The following is a 26,647-nucleotide window of genomic DNA, read 5'->3' as shown; positions in this document are numbered from 1 at the left end:
AAAAAGTAAGGCAGCTTGTAATCGATCTTTTCATGCACACAGGCGACAAGTAATCCATGAGTAATGGACAAAATAATGGGCATTTCCGCCACTGGGTATGTACTTACACAAAACGGCTGTTTTCACAAAAAGAGCAGTGGAGAAATAGAGACAGTGCGTTTCATCAACAGAGAGAGAGAGAGAGTTTTTGTCGATTCAAATATAAAAGAAAGCTTTTATTTCAAAACTTTGCGAGAGGATTTTCTCTGAGCTTTAGGGCGAAAATTGTTTGCCGAAGTCAGAATAACAAGAGATGCAGCTGTGTTCATCGTGTATAGTTCTCTCTACAGTGTTTTATTTGAGAAATGAATTAGTTTGGCAGATGCATTCAATAAAATGTTGCCAATTGGACACTCAGTTCGGATCGGGTTAGCAACAAAACAGCACAGTAAAACGGATAAAAAATTGAGTGATATGTGGTACTGACATTAAACTGCCAACACAAGACTCACAACAATAGACACAATAAAACTCGTTTTTCCTCTCTCTCACTCTCTCTCTCTCTACATGGAATATTATGAAAGAGAATTTATTCAAAAGAAATCATTAAAATACACCTTGGTACCCATATTTTTTAAATAAATACGTGTATATCATTGATATATTAGCTTGGATGTATAATTGAAGCCCTACGAAGTGTAAAGAACAAAATTGTATGAAGTGAATAATCTAAAATTGTTCTTGATTTTTTCATTGCTAAAATTCCGTTTCAATTTAGGTTAGTTTATTTTGTTATAATGTACGTATGCATTAAGTGAATTATGTAAAATATATTTCGGTACAGAGCCCTGGGAGCAAAAAATTAATAATAGAAAAAACACAGTTTACATGTAAATAGATATTTATTAATATAAACCACAATCAATGAGATAATAATAATAATAATAAAAAAAAAAATAATAATAATGAATAATAATATATTAATCATGTTTAGTTAAATTTGAAAAATAAAAAAACCCAAACAAAGATTATTATTATCCAAATTGAAGAATTTAACTCATTTATTAGTTTCTTTATAATTATTATAAATAAAGTTAATATCAATAATAAAAACAATAATCGTTTATTGGACACCACCGTAGACAACGAACAACCCTCTAATACATTTATTTTCATTGCCGTCGCGCTGTTTTTATTTATAGCTGCACTTTATTTTTTATTGTTAATATTAGTGTCAAGGTGCAGTCTGTAGTGCAGAGCCAGGTGAACAACTCATGAACAAACAACGGCTACAAAAATATATACTTAAACATATATTTATAAACCCCAAGTTTTTATTTATTATTTGCCCGCAAAAGTGTAAAAACCGTAATTTAAACGAATCAAAAATTAATAATAAACTTATTATTTAAATAATAGCAAACAAGAAAGCTGTAGGGGTGCCCGGCTAGGATAATCCGTGAATCCTTTCCTTATGTATGTATTTATGTATATATAGAAGAATGTAAATGGTAAATGCGTGCATTTGCTAAAGCGTAAAGCGGGGTATCCACAGTCGAATTCGTTTGCTGAATTTTGAAAATAATCGAGAAATTTTTGGATAATTTTGGCATGTCTTGACTGTCCGACATATTTCTGAAAATTATGTTCATGCGAACACTCGAATCCATTGTCCAACATGTTTGCACGGACATTCGTAAGATTTTTTTTTTGTGCGAACACAAGTGGCGAACAAAAAATTCGTACGAACACTGCTATCCACATTCGAGCATTTGACGAACACAAGTTCGTGTATTCGTGTGTTCGTTTTTTGCATATATATATATTTATACCCTGAACCTATTGAAAATGGGAAATCAGGGTATAATGGTTTTGTTAAAAGTATGTAACAGGCAGAACGAGGCGTGGCAGACCCCATAAAGTATATATATTCTTGATCAGGGCGACGAGCTGAGTTGATTTGGACCTGTCCGTCTGTCTGTCCGTCCGTCCGTCCGTATGTATGAACGCGTCGATCTCAGAAGATATAAGAGCTAGAGACTTGAAATTGTTTTTCCTAGGTCCGTGTATATCACGAGCATATCAAGTTTTTCATTATATATCGATAACTACTCCCGATATTTTATTATCGATTAAAAACCTTATCGAAGGCTAGTTATTTAATTATATCTCCTACACCTTTGAAGCTTGAGCTTCCAAATTTTAAATGTAGACTTATATGTATTTTATATAATTTCGATTTTTGTTGTAATTCACCCCCCACCCCTATATCCACCCCCTCACCTTCACCTTTGTAAATGGCGTATTTCAAGTACTAGAAACGTGTACTTTGGAATGTACATACATTTTTACCATATGATTACGCTCTGAAAGTTTCATTAAGATTGTACGTCTAGAAATTAAATTATTCAACAAATAAATTCTTATAATGTTGTCCACACTACAGCGCAGCCCAAGCGCAGTCGCTGCTGGGTATCTCCTAGTCGAGCAGTCTCGACTAGAGCCTTCTTACTTGTTATTAGTTGGTTTCAGGGTAGTATCTAGTTGAGCACTCTCGACTAGAGTTTTCTTACTTGTTTTATTTTTTAGGAGATCTCTCTCTGTAGGAGATATAATTTTATAAGTCATTTGAACATATAGGCAGACGCTCTGCTAGATGCGCAGTAAGCAGCGACTGCGCTAGGGCTGCGCTGCTGTGTGGGCAATATTATGAGAAATTAATTGTTGAATAATTTTTTTTGTAGCAGGGCTATCTTCGTGACTCACTTGAAATACGTTTTTTACGAATTCGGGGCGAATAGGACGTGGTATCCAAAAGCTATAAATACAAAATTCATCAAATGTATATACACTGTAAATTTAAAGCGTCTAAATCAAGAATTAGGCTGAAAAACAAAATAAATTTATCGATTATTCTCGATAAAAAGATATTGAATGCGCTATCGAAAAAACTTTTACACGAGTCTACATTCTCTAATAACTTCTGAGATCTATGCGTTCATACGAACGTCGCCCTGATCAAAACAAATATATATACTTTATAGGGTATGCGATGACTCCTGATGCCTGTTACATACTTTTCACCAAACCATTATACCCTGATTTCCCATTTTCAATAGGTTCAGGGTATAACAAGAGAGAAAGCCCGACTACGAGATCCCCTGAACTCGTCGTCCAACTGAAATTTCAATAATTATTCGCACATGAACAAACGTGTGTGCATACGCACGCATAAACACACATTGGCTTCAGTGGTGGCGTACTGTGGGAACTTAATTGTTTAATAACTTTTCTTATATATTATATTGTATTTGCCTAAGCACAAGTCTCTACCATTTGAAATACACCTTTTACAAATATGTGGTGAATATAGGGGTGGGGAGTAAATTTTAACAAAAATCGAAATTGTATAAAACCACTGAACTAAGAACAAATAGATGAGACATGTAGAATAACTTTTTCAACTCCGAAAAATGTGCATAAGGGCTACCCAAATTCGTATTGGCTCGGCTCAGTCTCTTGAGGCTCGACCAGTGAAAATACAGCACGACCAAGCCAGTTCGTTGCGAGCTTTAACAAAATGGTTCCGTTTTTATATGAAGCATGGCTGTGCGCTTTTTGTCTTTCTCTCTCTCTCTCTCTCTACCTCTCTCTTCTATCTCTTTCTCTATGGTTACTCAAATCATCCAACTCAGCAGCGCACAAAAACTATCCTTTTGAGTGAAGGGTATACCGAAATTTTTAAAGCGTTTGGCACGCTAATTATTTCTTGGTATGAAAGCGTTGGTGCTCATAATGAAAATGTTTTCGTGACGAGCACGCACACTCACACTTGCAGTCTCCGGAAACATATGTGAGCATTTGTGTAAGGTGACCATCTGGGCCGGAGCCCATTCCGGGACTGTCTGCAATTACCAACCCCCCTCCCCCCTTCCTTCCTTCCTAAAATGAAGCATTTGAAATAAATCATTTGTCACACAGATTCACACGTACATTCAACTTGTACTTCTTTCATACATTACGGATGTTTTTCAGAGGGTATTAGACTTATCTGATCAACTCTTATTGTCTTTGTTTTCAAAATAATTAAATTTTCAAGTGAAGTGATTGGTTTCTCTGATTGAGCGTCCGTCAATCGCGCCTCAGTAAAGATAGGATATAAGCGAAACCGGAAATTCAAAAGGAAGACGAAGATAAACATGATCTAGACAATTTGAATATCGAATTAGGGGAAAAATATTAAGATTATTGATGTTATTTTTCTAAATATGTTATAAGTGCAAAAGAAACAAAATTTTATATTTTTTTAAATATAAAACTGAATTGTCATACACTTGTACATTTTTGTATTATATTATGACTTCTTTTAATAATTTTTATCTAAAACAAGTAAGAAAGCTGAAGTCGGGACTGCTCGACTACGAGATCCCCTGAACCCTTCGAGCAATAGATATTTCAATAATTTTCGCGTCTTTCTGCTTACACAAGACACACGCACACACACACCAACTCACGCACGCACACAAGCACCCACGCCTAAACACGCATGGTCTGCAGTGTGTGCTTGCTATGAGAACTTAATTGTTTAATAAAACTTTCAGATTATGATTATAATATTCATGTATTTGCCAATGCACAAGTCTCTAGTATTAGAAATACGCCTTTTACAAATGTGAGGGTAAGGGGATGAATTAGGGGTGGGGGGTAAAACCCGAAATTGTATAAAATTCATTTAAGTATACATTTAAAATTTGGAGACTCTAGCGTTAAAGGTGTAGGAGATTTAAATTTATTACTTGTTTTCGATAATGTTTTTAATCAATAATAAAAAATCGGGACTAGTTATCGATATTTAAAGCAAAACTCGATATGCGCGTGCTATACACGGACCTAGGAAAAACAAGTAAGAACGTTGCAGTCGGGCGTTACCGACTGCGGAATACTCATTCACTTCCCATCAACAATTTAATAGTTAAGTTTCGCTCTAATACTGTAGAATATACAGGTTTTTTTTCAATTTGCCACGCCCCTACTGGGCGTAGACACCTCATTTTTGGTCAGTCCTTAGAACGTGATAACGGTACCCTAACTACAAACTTTGAATGCTTACCCTCAAAATATGTGAAAATTGCAGGGTATTTTTCGATATGCCACGCCCCTAAAGAGGTGTAAAAATTATTTTTGGGGCCATCGATAGACGAGGTTACTGGTAACTTAACTAACTATTTAAATTTTTATACTTTAGGAGATATCAACTTTTGCGGTTTGCCATGCCCCCTGTAGGCGGACATACACTGCGCGTCATCAGGCTAGCGCCCCCCTTAACACTCAACCTCAAAGCTAAATAAAATCTAAACCATCAGAGATCCATCTTTGAATTTTTTTATATTATACTCCATTTATTTCTCTTTAAAATACAAAAAGAATGGCTACTGTAACAATAAGGATTATTTTTAAATATTTTTTTTTTTTTAAATGTACAAAAAACATGTAACAAAAATTTGGTCATCAGATTAGCGCTCCTGCGCTAAATTCAATTTATTTAAGTTAATGACCAAAAATAACACCTGTATTTTAAGCTATTATTATTTTTAAGTAATATTAGTAGTGCGTATATGCCGTTTTTGTTTGAAATTATTTCAAAAATTCGATTAGGAATGGAATTATAAAGTTGTTCAATATTATTCAAGGATATGGTTGACCAAGCGTGTTCAGTACCTTCGATTAACTCTGTCTTTGTACTATAATGCTTTCCGAACTCATATACTTTCCTGACCAACCATCCCCAGACGTTTCCAATGATATTAAGGTCGAGTGAGTATGGTGACCACTCCATGAGATCAAATGTTTGTCTCTGAATCCAGGACTTCACGGATCGGGCGGTCTGAATTGGAGCATTATCATGCTGGAAAATCTAATGCCGGTTTTCAGACAGGTTATAGAAATGCGGAACAGCAGTTTTAAACACGTTCATGCGTTCATGCGCGATGTCAAAAATTCAAGCTTGCAAGTGCTGTAGTAAGATATTGATACCTACACCAATGCCACACCAGCATATCGATTGGTGTCTTTTTTTTTACATTCTGTTTCTTTAAGTAATTAACTTCTTAACTGCTCTTTGGACCGTTGATCCTCCGATCCTCCGAGCTCGTCTTAACACTGATTTTAACCCTAATCTTGGTGGTCGATTCGTGGGAATTCGAAGCGTCTCGAAGTAATGCTCTATTTCCTTCTGAAATCACTTGATTATTGCCGCTTATATAGTTTTTTTCCATAGTTTTCCCTATTTGTAAGAAAATTGCCTCTTAGTTTTCTGTTTTTTCAGCAATTTTATGGTTGCATAGTCTAGATTCAAATATGCCTCAATCTTTGCTTTTCAACCAAAGATAAAACTGTTTCTTTACCCATACTATAAATATATTGAATACTTTGAGCTTCACAAAAAATTTGGTGAGTGTAATTGCCAAAATAAGCAAGATAATTACAATTGCATTTGGGGGCGCCAATCTGATGACGCAAAATAAGTGCACACATTTTTTGCGAAAATAGAGAAGAATACAAATTAAAACATAACGGGTTTTCCCTGGCGCTTTTTTTTGGTATGAGAGACATCTCATATGATGATAATGAAATAAAAAAAAAACCAAGAAGTTGCGTGCAATAGGAAGAAAATGAGTGTAAGGGGGCACTAACCTGATGATGCGAAGTGTATATGCGACAAAACTTTTTGGTCTTGGGTGATCAGCCTGAGTATATATACAAAATTTGAGGTCTCTGGCATCAATAGTGTCCAAAATATAGCAGAATTTAAAAAATCATTATATCTTCAGGTCCGATTTGCCACGCCCCTAATGGGCGTAGACTTATAATTAGACTCATTCACGAAAGTGAAATGAGTATATTGGTTTTGTGCAATGTCCGTCTTGCTGTCCGTCCGTCTGTCCGTATGAACGCAATCTTCTTCGGCGCTATTGAAGCTAGAGACTTGAAATTTAGAACACATACTCGTGTATATCTCCGATTTATAAAGTGTTAACATTTTCCCGATCCGCCCACTAGGGGCGTGGCAAATCGGAAAATGCATTTTCCGATATACAAGAAATCATGTTTGTTGAAGAGCTAGAAAGCTGAAATTTGGTATGTAGGTCCGCGCCAACCACCCAAGATCACAAGCTATGGCGGATATATCTCCGCCCATTAGGGGCGTAGCAAATCGGATAAAACTGTATCTCCTAAAGTTATAAACCTAGAGCGCTGAAATTTTGCACGTAAACTGATGTTTTAATTCTATGAAGATAGGTGAAAACTTTATATATCTACGCCCACTAGGGGCGTGGCAAATCGGACCTGAAGACATAGTAATTTTTCGAATTCTGCTATATTTTGGACATTATTGATGCTAGAGACCTGAAATTTTGTATATAAGTTAAGCGCTCCCATACTAGAGTACTAGTGATTGGGGGACGCTGTGTTGGGTTCTTGTGAATATATAACAACTTTGTGTTCAATGAAATAATATATTTTATATAATTTGGAACAATAGATCTAAACTCTCTCCAGTCCGAATATAAACTGAACTAAATCTGTTCAACTGGTTAGGTTCTCCCCTTGAATGTCTGAATGGACTCTCCAGCCTCCTTAGATTGTCGAAAGTCTTAACTTATATACGCGGGTTGACCACCCACGTCCAACGAGCTATGGTAGATATATGTCCGCCCATAGGGGGCGTGGCAAACCGCAAAAGTTTATATCTCCTACAGTTTAAGAGCTAAAAGCTTCAAATTTGGATAGTTAAGTTACTGGTGGCCTCCTCTATCGATGCCCCAAAAATAATTTTTATGCCTCTTTAGGGGCGTGGCATATCGAAAAATACCCTGTAATTTTCACATTTTTTGAGCGTAACAATTCAAATTTTGCATTTAGGTAACCGGTTGCTCGTTCTAAGAACTGGCTAAAATTGAGGAGTCTACGGCCACTAGGGGCGTGGCAATCGGCATTTACAGTGCCCGAATTGCGACATTTATATGCGTCAGCCATCTATTTATGTATATGTACACATAAGTAGGCTTAATAGGCATTGATAGCACGGAAGGAAACATTTTTATAAAATTAATAAAATATAAAAAAGCTAAAATAACAAAAATTTGCAATTTACAAAAAAGTGTTTTCAGCGGGATTTGAACTCGCACCCAACCCAAACAGAATGTTTGTCAAAATAGCTAAAATAAAGATCGTCGGCACTTCAGCCTACAGCACCACCGCGTCGTTTCGATCAATAGTAGTTAAAACGAAATCACATTATTGCTATGACATAGCAAAGAAAAGCCAGAGTGGTGGTTGGAAATTAAAAAAAAAAAACAATGCAAAGACAAATCAATCGCAGCGAGATTCTTAGAATATGCTAGAGTACGCATTTATGTGTACATACATACACACATACAAATGAGCGCGTGTATAAGGCTGGAATGCTTGATGCTATGCGTGCAGGCTTACATATATAATTATATATACATACATATGTATGTATTTGCGTATATGTATTTGAGGGCTATTTAAGAAGAAACAAATTTAAACTTAGAGGTTCGAACCTCCTCTACTCTAACATTACTTGCGTCGCCCTTAGCACCCGCGCCACTGCTTTGCTCGAGCAATCAGTTGCTAAAATAGAATAGCTTAATAAGAGAGCGTCATCAGACAAAACTACAGTAACGGCTAGAAAGTATAGAAATCAATCGAAATTCTAAGAATGTGAGAAAAGGCGCGCTTCTGTCTGTACGCATAGAATAGACGATGAGTGTGTGCACAAGCATAGGAAAATCGCGCTGATCTGCTGTTAGCTTGAAGACGGTATCCAATGTATGGATATAAATATATAATAAAAATCAAAATTGTATAAATTATGTATGTATGTAATTTGAATGCAATAGCTATCGAAGATTTTCCAATTTTAATGGCATCATGCCGTGTTTTTTGCTGCGCACTAGACTTGAAAATTGCACTATATACTCTGGTTGACAGCGTTTGGGCTGTGAATGAGTCTTCTGCAATCGGTATCGCCCGACTGCAACGTTCTTACTTGTTTTATTAGCTGACTTGCAAAATTTCAGCGCTCTACCTGTAAAACTCTCGAAGATACAGATTTATCCGATTTGCCACGCCCCCAATGGGCGGAGATAAATCCGCCATAGCTCGTGATCTTGAATGGTCGACGCGGACCTACATACCAAATTTCAGCTCTCTAGTTCTTCAACTAACATGATTTCTGGCATATCGGAAAATGCATTTTCCGATTTGCCACGCCCCTAGTGGGCGGATCGGGAAAATTTTAACACTTTATTAATCGGAGATATACACGAGTATGTGTTCCAAATTTCAAGTCTCTAGCTTCAATAGCGCCGAAATAGATTGCGTTCATACGGACAGACGGACAGCTGGACGGACAGCAAGACGGACATCGCACAAAACCAATATACTAATTCACTTTCGTGAATGAATATAATAATTCACTTTCGTGAATGAGTATAAAATTGGAAGTCTCTAGCTCTGATATCTTCTGAGATCGATGCGTTCAAACACACGGACAGACGGACGGAGGGACAGACGGACAGAGCTAAATCAACTCAGTTCGTCACCCTGATCAAGAATATATATACTTTGTGGGGTCTGCCACGCCTCCTTCTGCCTGTTACATACATTTAACAAAACCATTATACCCTGATTTCCAATTGAAAATGGGTTCAGGGTATAGAAATATGTGCTGCAAGCTTTATGTTGAATATTAGTAAAAATTATGTCTAAAGCACTCATGATTGAATTAATAAGTAACAAAGTGGCGGGGAGAAGGCGTGGTCTAATCGTAGAAAGAAATTTGAAATTCTAAATTAATCTATCTTGGGTGTACGTAAAATTTCAACCTCCTAGGTCTATTCATAGAATTGATGCCTAAATTTCGGGATTTTTTCCTATAGTGCAAAGCGCGTCATATCCCGGAATTCCAGGACGGATGTCCACCCTACATTTGTGGCCTGTGCAAATTGTAAAGCCGAAAATTTGTCGTTGGTCTATCCTACGGACTGTCATATCCACTTCATACAGATGTTCATATTTACATACATATGTACATATATTATTATACAAATTCATGTTATATATCGATAAAATACTGTAATTATATACATACAATTAAAATGAGTTTACACACATTTTCAAGCGAAAAGATGATCGTGGTACTCTAATAAGTTTAATTAATGCTTGGCAATATATCGGGTAGCGGACTATTAAAACGTTAAGTGGACATACTCATGTCACACTAACTTAAGATGTACTCATTATTGCCAAAATTACTGATGTCAGTCATGAAGGCTCATTTGAAACCATACAAAATTGCCAAATTGCGAGACAATTATCATCCCATCTCATACATACACACACATATGTATGTACGTATGCAAATGTATGTGCTCACTCACAAGGCCGATCAACGGTAAATTTTGGGCATTACAATTTGCTCAGGCAGCAAGAGTTACGCAAACAGACCACAAATACTCACACATGTTTTCAGAGACTGCAAGTGTATATATGTATATAAAAGAGAGTTGTGTAAAAGTGCTCCTCCACTTATAACTCGAGATCTGCTGGACCAATTTTCATGGTTTTTGATTTGTTGGATTTGTCTCCGCTACGAGTAGGATAGTAGACCTTAAAATTACAGAAAAATTTTACGAATACTTGAAAAAACGCGGTTTTTTCCCCAAAGATTCAAGTTTCCATTGATACTCAGTAGGCTGCTCTCATATTATACAATAGTATAGAAGTAAATAAACAAATGTAGTCAGTCAGTCTACGGCACAGCCTCAGGCGAACCTGACTATTCATAAAAAAAAAAACACATTTGATAAAAATAATACGCGTGCGTACAGAAGCTAAATATCTCGAAAGTTCAGGTATTTGTTTGTCTCAAACCTAAATTTGTGTACATTATTTATATTTATATTTCTCGATTGTTTTATGTGGTTTTGTGCGAGGGCATATTCAGTATTACTATTAATAACAAGTAAGAAGACTCTAGTGGAGACTGCTCGACTAGGATACCCTGAACCCTCTAATCTGATATTCTAATCACTCTGCACTTCTTTTCGGCACACATACATACATACGTACATATTAGAACGCGCTCTGCTTACTGCGCAGTAAGCAGCGACTGCGCTTGGGTACCGCAGCGGTGTGGGCAACATTATAAGAATTTATTTGTTGAATAATATAATTTCTAGACGTACAATCTTAATGAAACTTTCAGAACATTATTATACTGCTCAAATGTATGTACATACCAAAGCACAAGTCTCTAGTATTTGAAATACGCCTTTTACAAAGGTGAAGGTGAGGGGGTGGATATAGGGGTGGGGGGTGAATTACAACAAAAACAGAAATTATATAAAATACATATAAGTCTACATATAAAATTTGCAAGCTCTAGCTCTAAAGGTGTAAGAGATATAATTAAATAACTAGCTTTCGATAAGGTTTTTGATCGATAATAAAATATCGGGAGTAGTTATCGACGCGTTCATACATACGGACGGACGGACGGACGGACAGACAGACGGACAGGGCCAAATCGACTCCGCTCGTCGCCCTGATCAAGAATATATATACTTTGTGGGGTCTGCCACGCCTCCTTCTGCCATTTTCAATGGGTTCAGGGTATAAAAATGCCGCGTCCTAGAAGATCTAATCTTTCCCGGCGGACCCATGATGCATTTAGGCAACGGAATATCACGAGTCAATTATCTGACGAAGAACGAGAAATCGCCGGAGAAAGGCGCCGCGTTAGTACCCAGCCTTAATTCGTGCTGCTCAAAGAGAGGCAGCCCATGAACGTGAATATGATCCACATGAACTAATGCAATCAGTTCAAACGAATGTACCACTGTTGAATCCTAAGCAGAGGCAAATCTATGAAACACTGATTAATGCAATTGATAATGGAAATGGTGGCTTATTTTTTTTGGATGGAACTCGGTAGAACTGGGAAGACATTTCTCATGTCATTGATTTTGGCAACAGTACGTGCGAGATCCGAAATTGCGGTAGCAATTGCTTCTTCTGGAATAGCGGCCGCATTATTAGACGGATGCCGTACGGCTCACTCAGCGTTAAAATTGCCATTAAATCTTCAAGCTACTGAACAACCGACATGTAACATTTCAAAACACGCCGATGGCCAATGTTTTAGTAGCATCAAAAATTATCATATGGGACGAATGCACAATGGCGTACAAACGCGCATTGGAAGCACTAGACCGCGCATTAAAAGATCTGCGCAATGACTCGAGATGTTTTGGTGGTTCAATGATTTTATTATCTGGCGATTTCCGACAAACACTACCAGCAATTCCAAGATCTACTGCTGCCCACGAAATAAACGCTTGCCTCAAAGCATCAAATCTGTGGCGATATGTAACCAAACTTCAACTGTCTGTAAATATGAGAGTTGCATTGTTGAACGATCTATCTGCTGATGATTTCTCTAAGCAATTGCTGAATATCGGTAATGGCCGTATTCCTATTGACGAATCGAGTGGCTTGATTTCATTTCCTCAACATTTTTGCAATTTCGTCTCATCAAAAGATGAGCTTATCAACAAAGTATTTCTAATTATCCAACTGAATTTTTGAACTCCTTGGATGTGCCTGGTTTACCACCGCACAATTTACAACTGAAGGTTGGCTCGGTAGTTATCATGCTTAGAAATTTAAACCAACCAAAACTGTGCAATGGAACGCGTTTGGTGATAAGAAAACTAATGAGCAATGTGATTCACGCGTCGATACTCAAAGGAAAATTTAAAGATGAGGAAGTTCTTATTCCTAGGATTCCGATGATCCCAACAGATATGGCCTTTGAGTTTAAACGAATTCAATTCCCGATTCGTCTTGCCTTCGCCATGACGATCAACAAATCACAGGGCCAATCTTTGACTATTTGTGGCCTCAATCTAGAAAATGCGTTTTTCTCATGGTCAATTGTACGTGGCATGCTCACGTGTTGGCAAACCATCCGCATTATTTGTTCTTGCACCTGACCAAAAAACAAAGAATGTCGTTTACCACAAGGTGCTTTAATTAAAAACCGATTAATAAATTAATCAGAGTGTATCTCAACCTGAACAACATAGCTTTCAACAATTTTTTACCTAGAAATAATGGATAGGGCAATGCAACGTTTGCCGGGCCAGCTAGTAGTATATATATTCTTGATCAGGGCAACGAGCTGAGTCGATTTGGCCCTGTCCGTCTGTCTGTCCGTCCGTATGTATGAAAGCGGCGATTTCCGAAGATATAAGAGCTAGAGACTTGAATTTTTTTTTTTTAAATTACCGTATATGCAGCGCGGACGTCGAGTTTGCTTTTAAAATTCGATAAATCATCCCGTTATGTTTTATCGAGTAAAAACATTCAAGTTCAAATCAGATGCCACTATGGGTAATTGTGAATGATTTTTCTTTTTTTTTTTTTTTAATTTCTCAAATATTCAATATAATATGCAGATCATATGCTGAAAGTTTCATTAAATTCCGTTCAGTCAAAAATTAATAAAAAATAATCAAATATTTGGCCAATTAATAAACGCACGTGCAGCAGCTACAACAGCATCATATGCGTGTGCACACATACATTCAAACTTCTTCTAGAAACATTCGTTGAATCACATTAGCTGTTAGTTTCGTTTAGTTTTGGTAGATGGCGCAGCAGCAGTGAATCTATTTGAGTTTTGCCAGCGCGACTAGCAGGAGTGGGGTGGCCTAGTGTATTAGCTGCATGACGCTCGATCGAGAAGTCGCGGTTCGAATCCCGATCGATGCAACTGATGTTAATTTTTTTTAATTGTTTCAAAATATTTTTATATTTTATTAAATGAGTTTGGTATTTTATTTATATTTTTAAATACATCGAAATTGAAATTTCAGACATACTAAATGGGCATTTTTATTTGTTGTGTTCAGGGTAGTATTGTTGGGTTTAGTGGTAGTATCTAGTCGAGCACTCTCGACTAGAGTTTTCTTACTTGCTTTTAATCGGTTCAAAATATTTGTATACCCTGAACCCCTTTTCAATGGGAAATCAGGGTATAATGGTTTTGTTAAATGTATGTAACAGGCAGAAGGAGGCGTAGCAAACCCCATAAAGTATATATATTTTTGATCAGGGCGACGAGTCGATTTACCTTTGTCCGTCTATCCGTCCGTCCGTCCGTATGTATGATCGCGTCGATCTCAGAAGATATAAGAGCTAGAGACTTGAAAATTTTTTCCTTGGTCCGTGTATAACACGCGCATTTCAAGTTTTGCTTTAAATATCGATAAATTGCCCCGTTATTTTGTTATCGATTAAAATCATTATTATTATTATTATCTCCTTCATCTTTAAAGCTAGAGTCAAATTTGTTATGTATACTTATACGCATTTTATTCGATTTCGGTTTTTGCCAAAATTTAACCTCCACCCCTAATTCACCCCTCACCCACACATTAGTAAAAGGCGTAGCTGTTTCAATCATTTTTCGCGACTTTCTGCTGAACCCTGAACTTCAGGGTATCTCGTAGTCGGGCACTCTCGACTAGAGTCCATGCGTGTTTAGGCGTGGGTGCCTGTGAGCGTGAGTGTGTGTGTGCGTGTTTGTGTATCTTGTGTAAGCAGAAAGACGAGAAAAATTATTGAAAATGCTAATTCTGGAAAGGTTCAAGAGATCTCGTAGTCGAGCTTTCTTACTTGTTTTATTCATATAGTCGTTAAAAGGCAAGTTCATGTTATATGCATACATATGTACATACATGACCCTACCATGTACGTGGCCCTACCACCTAAAGCTTTCTTGTAAACAAAATTTAAAAAAAGCTTGCGCATCAAAGTTTAGTTTGTGACGGCTTTGCCAAATACAAGACAGTAAGTAGTCTAGCTGAGAATAGGCAGGGCTTCAAACTGTACAACCCCTAACATTCTTGCGACCCACATTACTTAAATAACATCCTACACGCAAAAGCAAATAACTAGTCCGTCAGCCAAATAGCCAGTTGAAACTGCTTTTGTTGGAAGGAGCGCGTTATGACTCAGCCTAATTTAGCTCACATTGCGTGTCAAGCTGTGCCTGGTAAACAATAAATATTAAACACATTTGACGGGGTTTGAGTTTACACACGCACAAAAAGCTCTGCATATTTTTATAACCTGAACCCGTTTCAATGGGAGAGTAGAATGGATTTATTGAAATGTTTGTAACATGCAGAAAAAGGCTTTGGAGACTCCACAAAGTAAATATATTCTTGATCAGGGCGACGAGCTAAGTCGATTTAGCTCTGTCCGTCTGTCCGTCCGTCCGTCTGTCCGTATGTTTAAACGCGTCGATCTCAGAAGATATGAGAGTTAGAGACTTGAAATTTTTGTCCTAGGTCCGTGTATAGCACGCGCATATCGAGTTTTGCTTAAAATATCGATAACTTGCCCAGTTACTTTGATATCGATTAAAAACATTATCGAAAACCAATAATAAATTTATATCTCCTACATCTTTAAAGGTAGAGTCTCCAAATTTTATATGTATTTATTATAAATATATATGTATTTATTATACTCATTTTATTATATCATTCACGAAAGTGAATTAATATATTGGTTTTGTGCAATGTCCGTCTGTCTGTCCGTCCGTCCGTCTGTCCGTATGAACGCAATCTATTTCGGCGCTATTGAAGCTAGAGACTGAAATTTGGAACGCATACTCGAGTATATCTCCGATTTATATAGTGTTAAAATTTTTCCGATATGCCAGAAATCATGTTAGTTGAAGAGCTAAAAAGCTGAAATTTGGTATCTAGGACCGCGTCGGCCACCCTAGATCACAAGCTATGGCGGATATATTTCCGGCCTTTGGGGGCGTGGTAAATCGGATAAAACTATATCCTCAAGAGTTTTACAGCTACAAAGCTGAAATTTTGCACGTCAGCTAATGTTATGATTCTATAAAGTCTAAGGAAAATTATATGTCTACGCCCATTAGGGCCGTGGCAAATCGGACCTGAAGATATAGTGATTTTTATACCCTGAACCCATTTTCAATTGGAAATCAGGGTATAATGGTTTTGTTAAATGTATGTAACAGGCAGAAGGAGGCGTGGCAGACCCCATAAAGTATATATATTCTTGATCAGGGCGAGCTGAGTTGATTTAGCCCTGTCCGTCTGTCCGTATGCTTGAACGCGTCGATCTCAGAAGATATAAGAGCTAGAGACTTGAAATTGTTTTTCCTAGGTCCGTGTATATCACGCGCATATCGAGTTTTACTTTAAATATCGATAAATTGCCCCGTTTTTTTGTTATCGATTAAAAACATTATTGAAAACCAGTAATAAATTTATATCTCTTACGTCTTTAAAGCTTGAGTCTCCAAATTTGTTATGTATACTTATACGCATTTTATACAATTTCGGTTTTTGTCAAAATTTACCACCCATCCCTAATTCACCCCCTCACCCACACATTTGTAAAAGGCGTATTTCAAATACTAGAGACTTGTGCTTTGGCAAATACATACATATCCATTATATAATCACAATCTAAAAGTTTCATGAAGAAACTACTTCCACAAGAAAAGTTGTTGAACAATTAATTTCCCTTAGTAAGCCACCACTGCAGCCAATGCGTGTTTATGCGTGCGTGCGTATCTCTGTCTGTGTATGATGTGTGTGTATATGCCTGTATGTATAAACGTGTGTGTGTGTGTGTGCGTGTCGCGAAAAATGATTAAAACAGCTATTGCTCGAAGGGTTCAGGGGATCTCGTAGTCGGGCACTCTCGACTAGAGCTTTCTTACTTTATTAAATTCTGCTATATTTTGAACACTATTGATGCCAGAGACCTCAAATTTTATATATATACTCAGGCTAATCACCCAAGACCAAAAAGTTTTGTCGGATATATGTCCGCCTACAGGGGGCGTGGCAAACCGCAAAAGTCTATATCTCCTACAGTTTTAGAGCTAGAAGCTTTAGCTGTTAGCTATTTAAGTTACCAGTAACCTCCTCTATCGATGACCCAAAAATAATTTTTACGCCTCTTTAGGGGCGTGGCATATCCAAAAATACCCTGTAATTTGCACATTTTTTGAGGTTAAGCATTCAAACTTTGCAATTAGAGTACCGTTATCTCGTTCTAAGAACTGACAAAATGTGAGTTGTCTACACCCAGTGGGGGCGTAGCATATCGGGAAAAACTACATTTTCTACATTATTACTGCGAAACTTAACTACTAAATTGCTGATGGGATGTGAATGAGTCGGTAACGCCCGACTGAAACGTGCTTACTTGTCCAATTTCTGTTTTTGTCAAAATTTACCCTTTTTTCAAATACTAGCGACTTGTGCTTTGGCAAATACATGCATATCTATGGTATAATCATAATCTGAAAGTTTCATGAAGATAGTCCATCCAAAAGAAAAGTTATTAAGCAATTAACTTCCCATAGTAAGCCAACACTGCAGTTTTATGCGTGTTTATGCGGGCGTACGTAAGTCTGTGTGTGTGCGTGTATGTATGCATATGCGAATAATTATTGAAATATCAGTTGTTCGAAAGGTTCAGGGGATCTCGTAGTCGGGCAGTCTTGACTATAGCTTTCTTACTTGTTAATAAGACTACTAGCCAAATGGACCCATTTTAAAGGGTGCCTCTGTTAGATGTCATAAAAATCATACAATTAAAAAATACCTATAAAAGTAATGGGAAGTGCATCTGTTACTTTAGTTTGTTAGCTACTTAAATTGTAAGCGCGCCTCTTAAATTAAAAGCCTAAATCGTTCACACCATTTTAAGTTTTGGTAGGCACACGCCAATGTTCACGTCCCATGCTTACACACATGCATATACACACACGCTCATGTAAAAGCACACAGGCATACAAATGCTTCTACAAGTGATATCCCATAATTTGTTAGCATCGTGTCCCCTGTGTACACACAATCGACCATACATATGTATGTAAGTGTGAGCACTCCACAAGATCGACCAAATGCTGAGCTTTAAAATTGCTACAGGCAGCAAGACCCCCGCACACAGGCATATAAATGTTCATAGTACATGTAGCAAGAGAGAGTGTGTGCGTGCACGCTCGTCGCGAAAGTAAAACATTGAGCATAGTGGCATCTTTTGTTCAACAGTCGACTACCTCGGTCGAGCGCATAAAGCGAAATGATTGTGCTTTCGTATATTTTCGTAGTCCGAACCCAAAAAGTGAGGAGCCGAGCAAATACGAAGTTGTGTGAGACGCAACGCTCAAACTTAACGCTTAACGCTTAACACTACGTGTCCGGTCTATGTGTTCTGTGGTTAGTGGCTAGAGTCTGCTAATTTTATATGTATATGTCGGAGATGTTAGAATTATTCGAAGAGAATATCTTATAGATATATCGGTTCATGCATAGTATTGGGTAATATTGATTGAGTGAGATGTTAGTTAACACTAATATCCTGACTAGGTTGCCATTTGGTTGCGATGGATGGAATCGAACGTGCCAGTGAAAATCGGACAGTTGATTAGCCAGAGGAAGAAGGGCAACAGTGCAGGAACACGCTGCACTCCACAAAATTATCTATTGTACAGAAATATCCGACATCAGAAGTGGGATCAACTTTTCGCTTACTAATGGAGAATCAACATCTGAATTGTGTGGAGTTAATAATAAATAAAAGTGTAAAGAAGCTGTGCCTGCTGAAAAAAAAAAAAAAAAACTGAAATATGTGTGGTAGATGAACCGAAGATAAGTATGCTGTTCCGAGGTTAGATCTTTCCAATTACATTTGACTATGGTGAATTAAAGATAGCTTTGCATAAAAGCTAAGTAAAACAAGTAAGAAAGCTCTAGTCGAGACTGCTCGACTACGAGATCCCCTGAACTCTTCGAGAAACTGATATTTCATTAATTATTCGCATATGCACACATACACGCACACACACAGACATACGTACGCACGCATAAACACACATTCGCTGCAGTGTTGGCTTACTATGGAAAATTAATTGTTTAATAACTTTTCTTTTGGATGGACTATCTTCATGAAACTTTCAGATTATGATTATAACATGATTATGCATGTATTTGCCAAAGCACAAGTCCCTAGTATTTGAAATGTTCTCCAAATTTTGAACGTATATTTATATGCATTTGATACAACTTCGGCATTTCTTGAAATTCACCTCCCACCCCTAAGTCAACACCCTCACCATCACCTAAAAGGCGTATTTCAAATACTAGAGACTTGTGCTTTGGCAAGAGCACGCATATTATAGTTATAATTACGATCTAAAAGTTTCATGAAGATCGTATGTCCACAAAAAGTTATTAAACAATTAAGTTCTCATAGCACACTGCAGCCCATGCGTGTTTAGGCGTGGGTGCTTGTGTGCGTGTATATGTGTGTATGTGGGTGTGTGTGTTTTATTCGTTTATTTACAACTTTACTTATATAATACATTATGTGTTTAGGTAACTACGGTGCGAAGGTGCTTATAAGTTTCCAAGCTGCCTCGGATCCCAGCATAACGTTGACCATGTTGTCCGCTCTAATGGAGCGGCCCACTGCTTCTTCCAGACAACGCCTGTCCTCTAGGAATCGTCCACATTCGAATAAGTCGTGGTAGGCGTCCTCCACCAGATCTCGTCCGTACCAAGAGCATTCGTCGGTATGCATGGAAAGTTAATCTTGTGTCTATCATGACACCAAGATATCTTATCTCCCTCTTTGACGCAATGGTGACGCTGCCGATCTTTATATTGGCAGTTTCCACTCTTTTGCGACTGCTGACTAGTACAACTTCGGTCTTGTGTGCCGCTAGCTCGAGCCCAGCTCCTGTCAACCAGCTTCGTATGCGATTGATACTTTCGCTGCACATATCCTCTGTATCTTTGAGCTCCTTGCCTATGGAGACGACAGCTACATTATCAGCAAAGCCAATGGTGTGCGCACTTGCTGGAAGTTCCAAGCGCAGTACACCGTCGTACATAATATTCCATAGGGGAGGCCCCAGTACTGAGACTTTGGGTACTCCAGCTGATACCGTCCGGCTGTGTTAGCTCTCAGACCTCTAAGAGCTACTAAGATTTCTTCGTCTGTAACCACAACAATTTGAGTGCTCGTTGAGCTCTGATCAGCAGACTCGAGCTCAGGGGCATAAATGGCATAAATAAAACATAATCTCTTAAGTGTTTCCACAATCGACTTAAGCTCCAAGTGATCCGTAGGCTGCACCTGTTTACCTGCGTATAGTTTTAGACTCATTCACGTTCATTCCGTATGAACGCAATCTTTTTCCGCGCTACTGAAGCTAGAGACTTTGGAACACATATTCGTGTATATCTCCGATTTATAAAGTGTTAACATTTTCCCGATCCGCCCACTAGGGGCGTAGCAAATCGGAAAATGCTTTTTCCGATATACCAGAAATCATGTTTGTTGAAGAGCTAGAAAGCTGAAATTTGGTATGTAGGTTCGCGCCGACCACCCAAGATCACAAGCTATGGCGGATAAGTCTCCGCCCATTGGGGGCGTGGCAAATCGGACGAAACTGTATCTCCTAAAGTTATAAACCTAGAATGCTGCACGTAAGCTGATGTTTTAATTCTATAAAGATGGGTGACAAAAATTATATATCTACGCCCATTAGGGGCGTGGCAAATCGAACCTGAAGATATAGTGATTTTTCGAATTCGGCTATATTTTGGACATTATTGATGCTAGAGACCTGAAATTTGGTATATATACGCGGGTTGACCACCCAAGTCTAACGAGTTATGGTAAATATATGTCCGCCCATAGGGGGCGTGGCAAACCGCAAAACATTATATATCTCCTACAGTTTAGAAGAAGTTAGAAGCTTCAAATTTGGATAGTTGAGTTACTGGTAGTCTCCTCTATCGATGCCCCAAAAATAATCTTTAAGCCTCTTTAGTGGCGTGGCATATCGAAAAATACCCTGTAATTTTGACATTTTTTGAGCGTAAGAATTCAAATTTTGCATTTAGGTTACCGGTTGCTCGTGCCAAAAATGAGGAGTCTACGGCCACTAGGGGCGTGGCAATTGGCATTTATAGTGCCCATATTGCGGCATTTATATGCGTCAGCCATCTATTTATGTATTTGTTCACATAAATAGGCTTAATAGGAATTGATAGCACGGAAGGAAACATTTTTATAAAATTAATAAAATATAAAAAAGCTAAAATAACAAAAATTTGCAATTTACACAAACGAGTTTTCCGCGGGATTTGAACTCGCACCCAAGCCAAATAGCATGTTTGTCAAAATAACTAAAATAAAGATCGCCGGCGCTTCAGCCTACAGCACCAAAGCGTCATTTCGAACAACAGTAGTTAAAACTAAATCAGTGTAGCGGCTGGAAATTCAAAAACAATGCAAAGAAAAATCAATCGCAGCGAGATTCTTAGAATATGCTAGAATACGCATTTATGTGTACATATATACACACATACTAATGTGCGCGTGTATAAGGCTGGAATGCTTGATGCTATGTGTGCAGACTTACATATATAATTATATATACATATGTATGTATTTGCGTATATGTATTTGAGGGCTATTTAAGAAGAAACAAACTTAAACTTAGAGGTTCGAACCTCCTCTACTCTAACATTACTTGCGTCGCCCTTAGCACCCGCGCCACTGCTTTGCTCGAGCAATCAGTTGCTAAAATAGAATAGCTTAATAAGAGAGCGTCATCAGACAAAACTACAGTAACGGCTAGAAAGTCCAGAAATCAATCGAAATTCTAAGAATGTGAGAAAAGGCGCGCTTCTGTCTGTACGCATAGAATAGACGATGAGTGTGTGCACAAGCAAAGGAAAATCGCGCTGATCTGCTGTTAGCTTGAAGCCGGTATCCAATGTATGGATATAAATATATAATAAAAATCAAAATTGTATAAATTATGTATGTATGTAATTTGAATGCAATAGCTATCGATGATTTTCCAATTTTAATGGCATCATGCCGTGTTTTTTGCTGCGCACTAGACTTGAAAATTGCACTATATACTCTGGTTGACAGCGTTTGGGCTGTGAATGAGTCTTCTGCAATCGGTATCGCCCGACTGCAACGTTCTTACTTGTTTTAACTACTATCTTGTATGCTCTGCCCCAAGGGTCATATTCGGCTGAGTCACACAACTCTAAGAATCATTCTCTTTTACTTGTCCGAATCGCCTTCTTCAACTGTTTTTTAGCTGCCTGGTAAGCTAACTGTTTCTTAGAAAAAGTAGACCTACCATTTGGCATGCTCTGGCCTCAGCATTACCAATTGTGCCCAGAGACTGAATGGCCTCTGAAAAGGCCGCCGAATCAAATGTATCCAGCCGATATGATTCCCTCCACAAGGTTGACGCCCTGGCAGGTGGCTCACCTATGGTGAACAGAAGTGCCGTATGATCGCTGCCCTATAGCTATCGCAATGGCTCCATGTAGATTCCCGAAAGAGGGATGAGGTGACAAAAGTAATGTCAAACAGATCCGTATCTAGCCCGATTGAAGGTGAACTCGTGGCCAATGTTGAGCAGTGCAACATCTAGTGTCGCGAAAATCTCCAGTAAGATACGGCCTCTGGCATTTGTTGTGTGGCTACCCCATTCTAACGCCCATGAGTTAAAATCTCCTGCTATATTGGGCTTCCGACCCCTAGCATCCTCGGCAAGCTCGTCAAGCACCGTTGTGAACTCACTGAGCTGCATGCTGGGGGCCAGGTAGCAACTGTAGAGCCATAAGTTGCTGTATCGGCCACGTACGAGCCCATTGAATGAGTTAGCATTCGGAAGTACATTCGTTGAGTTGCCACATACCCACAACACCGCTTTGCCATTAGCATCTGTTGACCATGTCCTAGGGCAGCTGAACCAACAGTGATGAGACTCACTGAGAAATGCTACGTCTATATATTTTTCCCTTATGGTCTGCTTTAGCAACACAATAATTTAAATTAAGCTGCAGGAACCTTAACATTTCATTTTACGGACAGCCTCACAGTAGGATGGGTCCGTCTGTTTTTAGCCTTTTCGGACGCAGAGGTTGCATTATGGAATTGACAATTGGAAGAGCAACCATAACTCTTTGCTGTCCACCAGAACCTGATCGAAGTGATTTGATAGCCTCAATGGAGAGTGAGCTATCCTTCAATTCCACCCTAATTGCCTCGAAGATCTCCTCTTTGCTCGCTAATTCATCTAGATCACGAATCTCAATTTGAGTTGATTTGGTAAGTGTTTTAACTACCGCTTGGTCACCCAAGGTCTTGCCTACAGCTTCGCACAGAGCCGCTGCGCTATGCTCTGGCTTCCTACTCAGTTGCAACAAAAGGTCCCCCTTAGCTGTCTTCCTAAAGCCTTGAACGTCGCCGCTCAGATGTTTTAAATTTGGGTCGCTCTTGACTACACGAAGCATGTCCGCATAGCTGCAACCACCCACGCCTGAAATCGGAATTGCGTCAGCTTTTGGTCATTTCTGAATAGGCTTGCTTCCTTAAAAACTGTTCAGCTGTTCGGGTATATCTGTTGACCTGCCTGGTTTGTATTTTCAGCTGTAGCCCGAGACCCATTGGACTAGCCTAACCAGCTCCTGTCTCATTAAGGCCGCTAAACCCCAGACAAACCCTCTAGGGTAACTCCTATTTGAGCTAACGCTTCTTTTAGTGACTTGGATGCCTGGCACTCAGCCACTGGAGACTGGTTAAAAGTCGGCGTGTGCGTCAACGCCCTCTGTTGTTGCTGCGGTGATCGCTGCAACGAACTACCACAAGGTGAAGCCTGTATTGGGCAACGGCTACTAATATAATTTGAGTTTAGAGACTCAGATTAACTACAGCGAGAGCCCAAAAGTATGCACAACTTTTAATAACTGCGACTTCGCTCCAGAAGTTAGGTTGCTGTCTTTGCTAAGACTTAGGCACTCACCAAAGTTAGTGAGCAGTTAGCTGGTCATCCGCTGCAATTTCCAGCCCTGACGCCTGCCCCACTCTCTTGCACCACTGAGTGCAAGAGTTACCCCACGAACCGCCGCGCAGTAAGTCTCTGGTAGTTTTCGAGATCGCTGTGTACGTTGTGCTCACAGCATACACGTTTTCTTTAGATCTTTCCACATTCACAGGGAAAAACTCGGAACAAGCTATAGTCAACGATGGATTACAATAACATCGACCGCACTCCACGAAAACGCAACTCGAACACGTGTAAGAGTGTTTATGCGTGTGTGCGTGTGTGTGTGTGTGTGTGTGGGTGTGTGTATGTGTTTGTGTGTATGCGTGTGTGTATATGCGTGTGTGTGTGTGCGTGTGAGTGTCCTATTTCAAATACTAGAAACATTTGCACGTACAGCAAGACGGACATTGCTAATATACTCACATCACATTCGTGAATAAAGTATAAAAACTAAACAAGTAAGAAAGCTCTAGTCGAGAATGCTCGACTACGAGATCCCCTAAAACCTTCGAGCAATAGCTATTTCAATAATTTTTCGCGTCTTTCTGCTTACACAAAACACACGCACACACACACAAACACTCATACGCACACACAAACACATAAAAACACGCATACACGTGTTCGAGTCGCGTTTTCGTGGAGTGCGGTCGATGTTATTGTTGATTATAGCTTGTTCCGAGTTTTGGAGACTTTTTGGAGACTTTAGCTTTAAAGTTGTAGGAGATATAATTTTATAACTGATTTTCGATAAGGTTTTTTATCGATAAAAATATCGGGAGGATTTATCGATTTTTAAAGCATAACTAACTATCCGCATGGTATACACGGAGATTTTACGAAAAAAATTTAGGTCTCTTGTATCTTCTGAGATCGACGCGTTCAAACATACGGACAGACGGAACAAAAACCATTATACCCTGATTTCCCATTGAAAATGGGTTCAGGCTATATTAAATATACAAAATATTTAAATATGATAAAATTTGATATTATATGCACTTTATCGAATATATGTAAATATTTACTTCCAGTTATCGTACCATGGGCTACGACTTTGACTCAGCTATAAATCAGCCCGAAAAAATTATAACAAAAGAATTACAAAACTATTCTTCTAGCAATAGTTCAAAATTGGACAAATACCAACAAATTTTTAAAACGGAAACAGCAAGAGCGACCGGTAATCATTTAAAGGCGTCAGTAAAAGTGCTTTTAGCGGAACAAAAACATCAATCGTTTTTGCAAGTACTGCATGACAACCAAGTTACGTTGGCAGGACGCAAATCATTTTTTACAATCAATATTCGGACGCAGCCAAGCTCTTTGCAAATAAATTGCTCCAATTGCTATAGCCGCAACCCAAAAATTAAAAAAAATGACCGGGAGAATTATCGATGGTGTCGCTGGAATCAGAAGTATACGTCCAGGGGACGTAGCAGCAATAATGGAAAATCTAACGATTTTGCTGGAAAATCTTTACTGGCTGGAATACCCACGTGCCATATTCAAACTAACATAACAAATGCTACAGGTATAGACAAAAATAATTTTCGGCACCAAGAGAATTTATACAATGTGTGTATGGAGAGATCTTTTGCCTATCTAACGTTATGCATAAGCAATATCGCCAGATCTGTTGTCCCCGTAACTATGTCAGCCGCAATTCTTTCGAGTCTGAGCACCACTTTAGGAGCTGGATATCAGTATATGGCACAGCATTACAAACAATATAGCCAATCGTTTAGCTTTTATGCGGCTTCCAGTGTTATATTGATGCTGTGCTATCTGACGACCCCATCCGCGGCTGCTGCTACACAATCGGAAACGGTTGCCATCGATAAGCATCCAATGTAAGTAATTTTCGCAGAAGCCTAGGTAACCATTTATTACTCATTCTTTCAATGTATATTATTCGCCTATCACTTTACTCCAAAATTTATATTTGTCTTATAAAATTCTTTCATTCACAGCATCGATTGGTCAAAGTAAGTTTTACATTTAGGCAATTAGCAACTAACAGGCAAATCACGAAAACATCAAAATCAAAATTAAAAAAACCAAATAAAAACCATTATTTTTTAATTTTATTAACCGTTTTATTAATAATTGTTAATTTTTTATAACAATATATTGTTTGTTATATTATATTTAATGGGGCTCACTATATCATGTGTTACAGCGACTATATTTATTTCGCTAAGCCTCTAACCCTTTTATATAATATATATTTTTTTTCGTTGAACCAATAACAATTTTATACAGTTAGAGGTTACATTAATATGTAACCCTAATGAGTGTGTAAAACTATTAACTTTAAGATCTAGGTCTGATTTTTCACGCTAAGATACATAGGTACGTCATTCCATTCGCCACATATGCTTTTTATGAATGTACACAATTCATTCAGCATCCTTATGGCATAATCCTTGAATACAAATAATTTTAATTTAATTTATACTAAGAGCATGTACTTCAAAAATAATGTATGCATTTTATATACCCATAAATTTAACTATATACATATGTGTATTAATAATAATATAAACTATAATCAACTTAATTACATTTTTAAGGTGTGCAAATATCCTAACAACACAATTGAAATATGAATACTATTTAGTTAAAATTAATATTGTA

At 38.2% G+C, this 26,647-nt stretch overlaps 1 protein-coding gene across 34 annotated transcripts in view; it reads left to right on the top strand.

Annotated features, from left to right (window-relative positions):
• Positions 1–305: 305 nt before the first annotated feature.
• Positions 306–26,647, top strand: part of LOC6583656 (glutamate-gated chloride channel) — a 112,100-nt gene continuing 85,758 nt past the window's right edge. For 24 of the 34 annotated variants that reach the window (XM_032731880.2, XM_032731862.2, XM_032731877.2 and 21 more), the window contains exons 1-3: positions 306–458; positions 25,042–25,860; positions 25,981–25,995. In XM_032731880.2, coding sequence (XP_032587771.1) covers positions 376–458; positions 25,042–25,860; positions 25,981–25,995 — 917 coding nt within the window. In that variant the 5' untranslated portion in view covers positions 306–375. Of the gene's footprint in view, positions 758–25,041; positions 25,861–25,980; positions 25,996–26,647 lie in introns of all 34 variants that reach the window. The other 10 variants (XM_032731875.2, XM_032731858.2, XM_032731860.2 and 7 more) reach the window with 3 other exon arrangements.

This window comes from Drosophila mojavensis, unplaced genomic scaffold (genome assembly GCF_018153725.1).
Source record: "Drosophila mojavensis isolate 15081-1352.22 unplaced genomic scaffold, ASM1815372v1 contig_74, whole genome shotgun sequence".
In the NCBI taxonomy this organism is placed as follows: domain Eukaryota; kingdom Metazoa; phylum Arthropoda; class Insecta; order Diptera; family Drosophilidae; genus Drosophila; species Drosophila mojavensis.
Note: the sequence above shows the minus strand (reverse complement) of the source record. Positions and strands in the feature narration are given on the sequence as shown.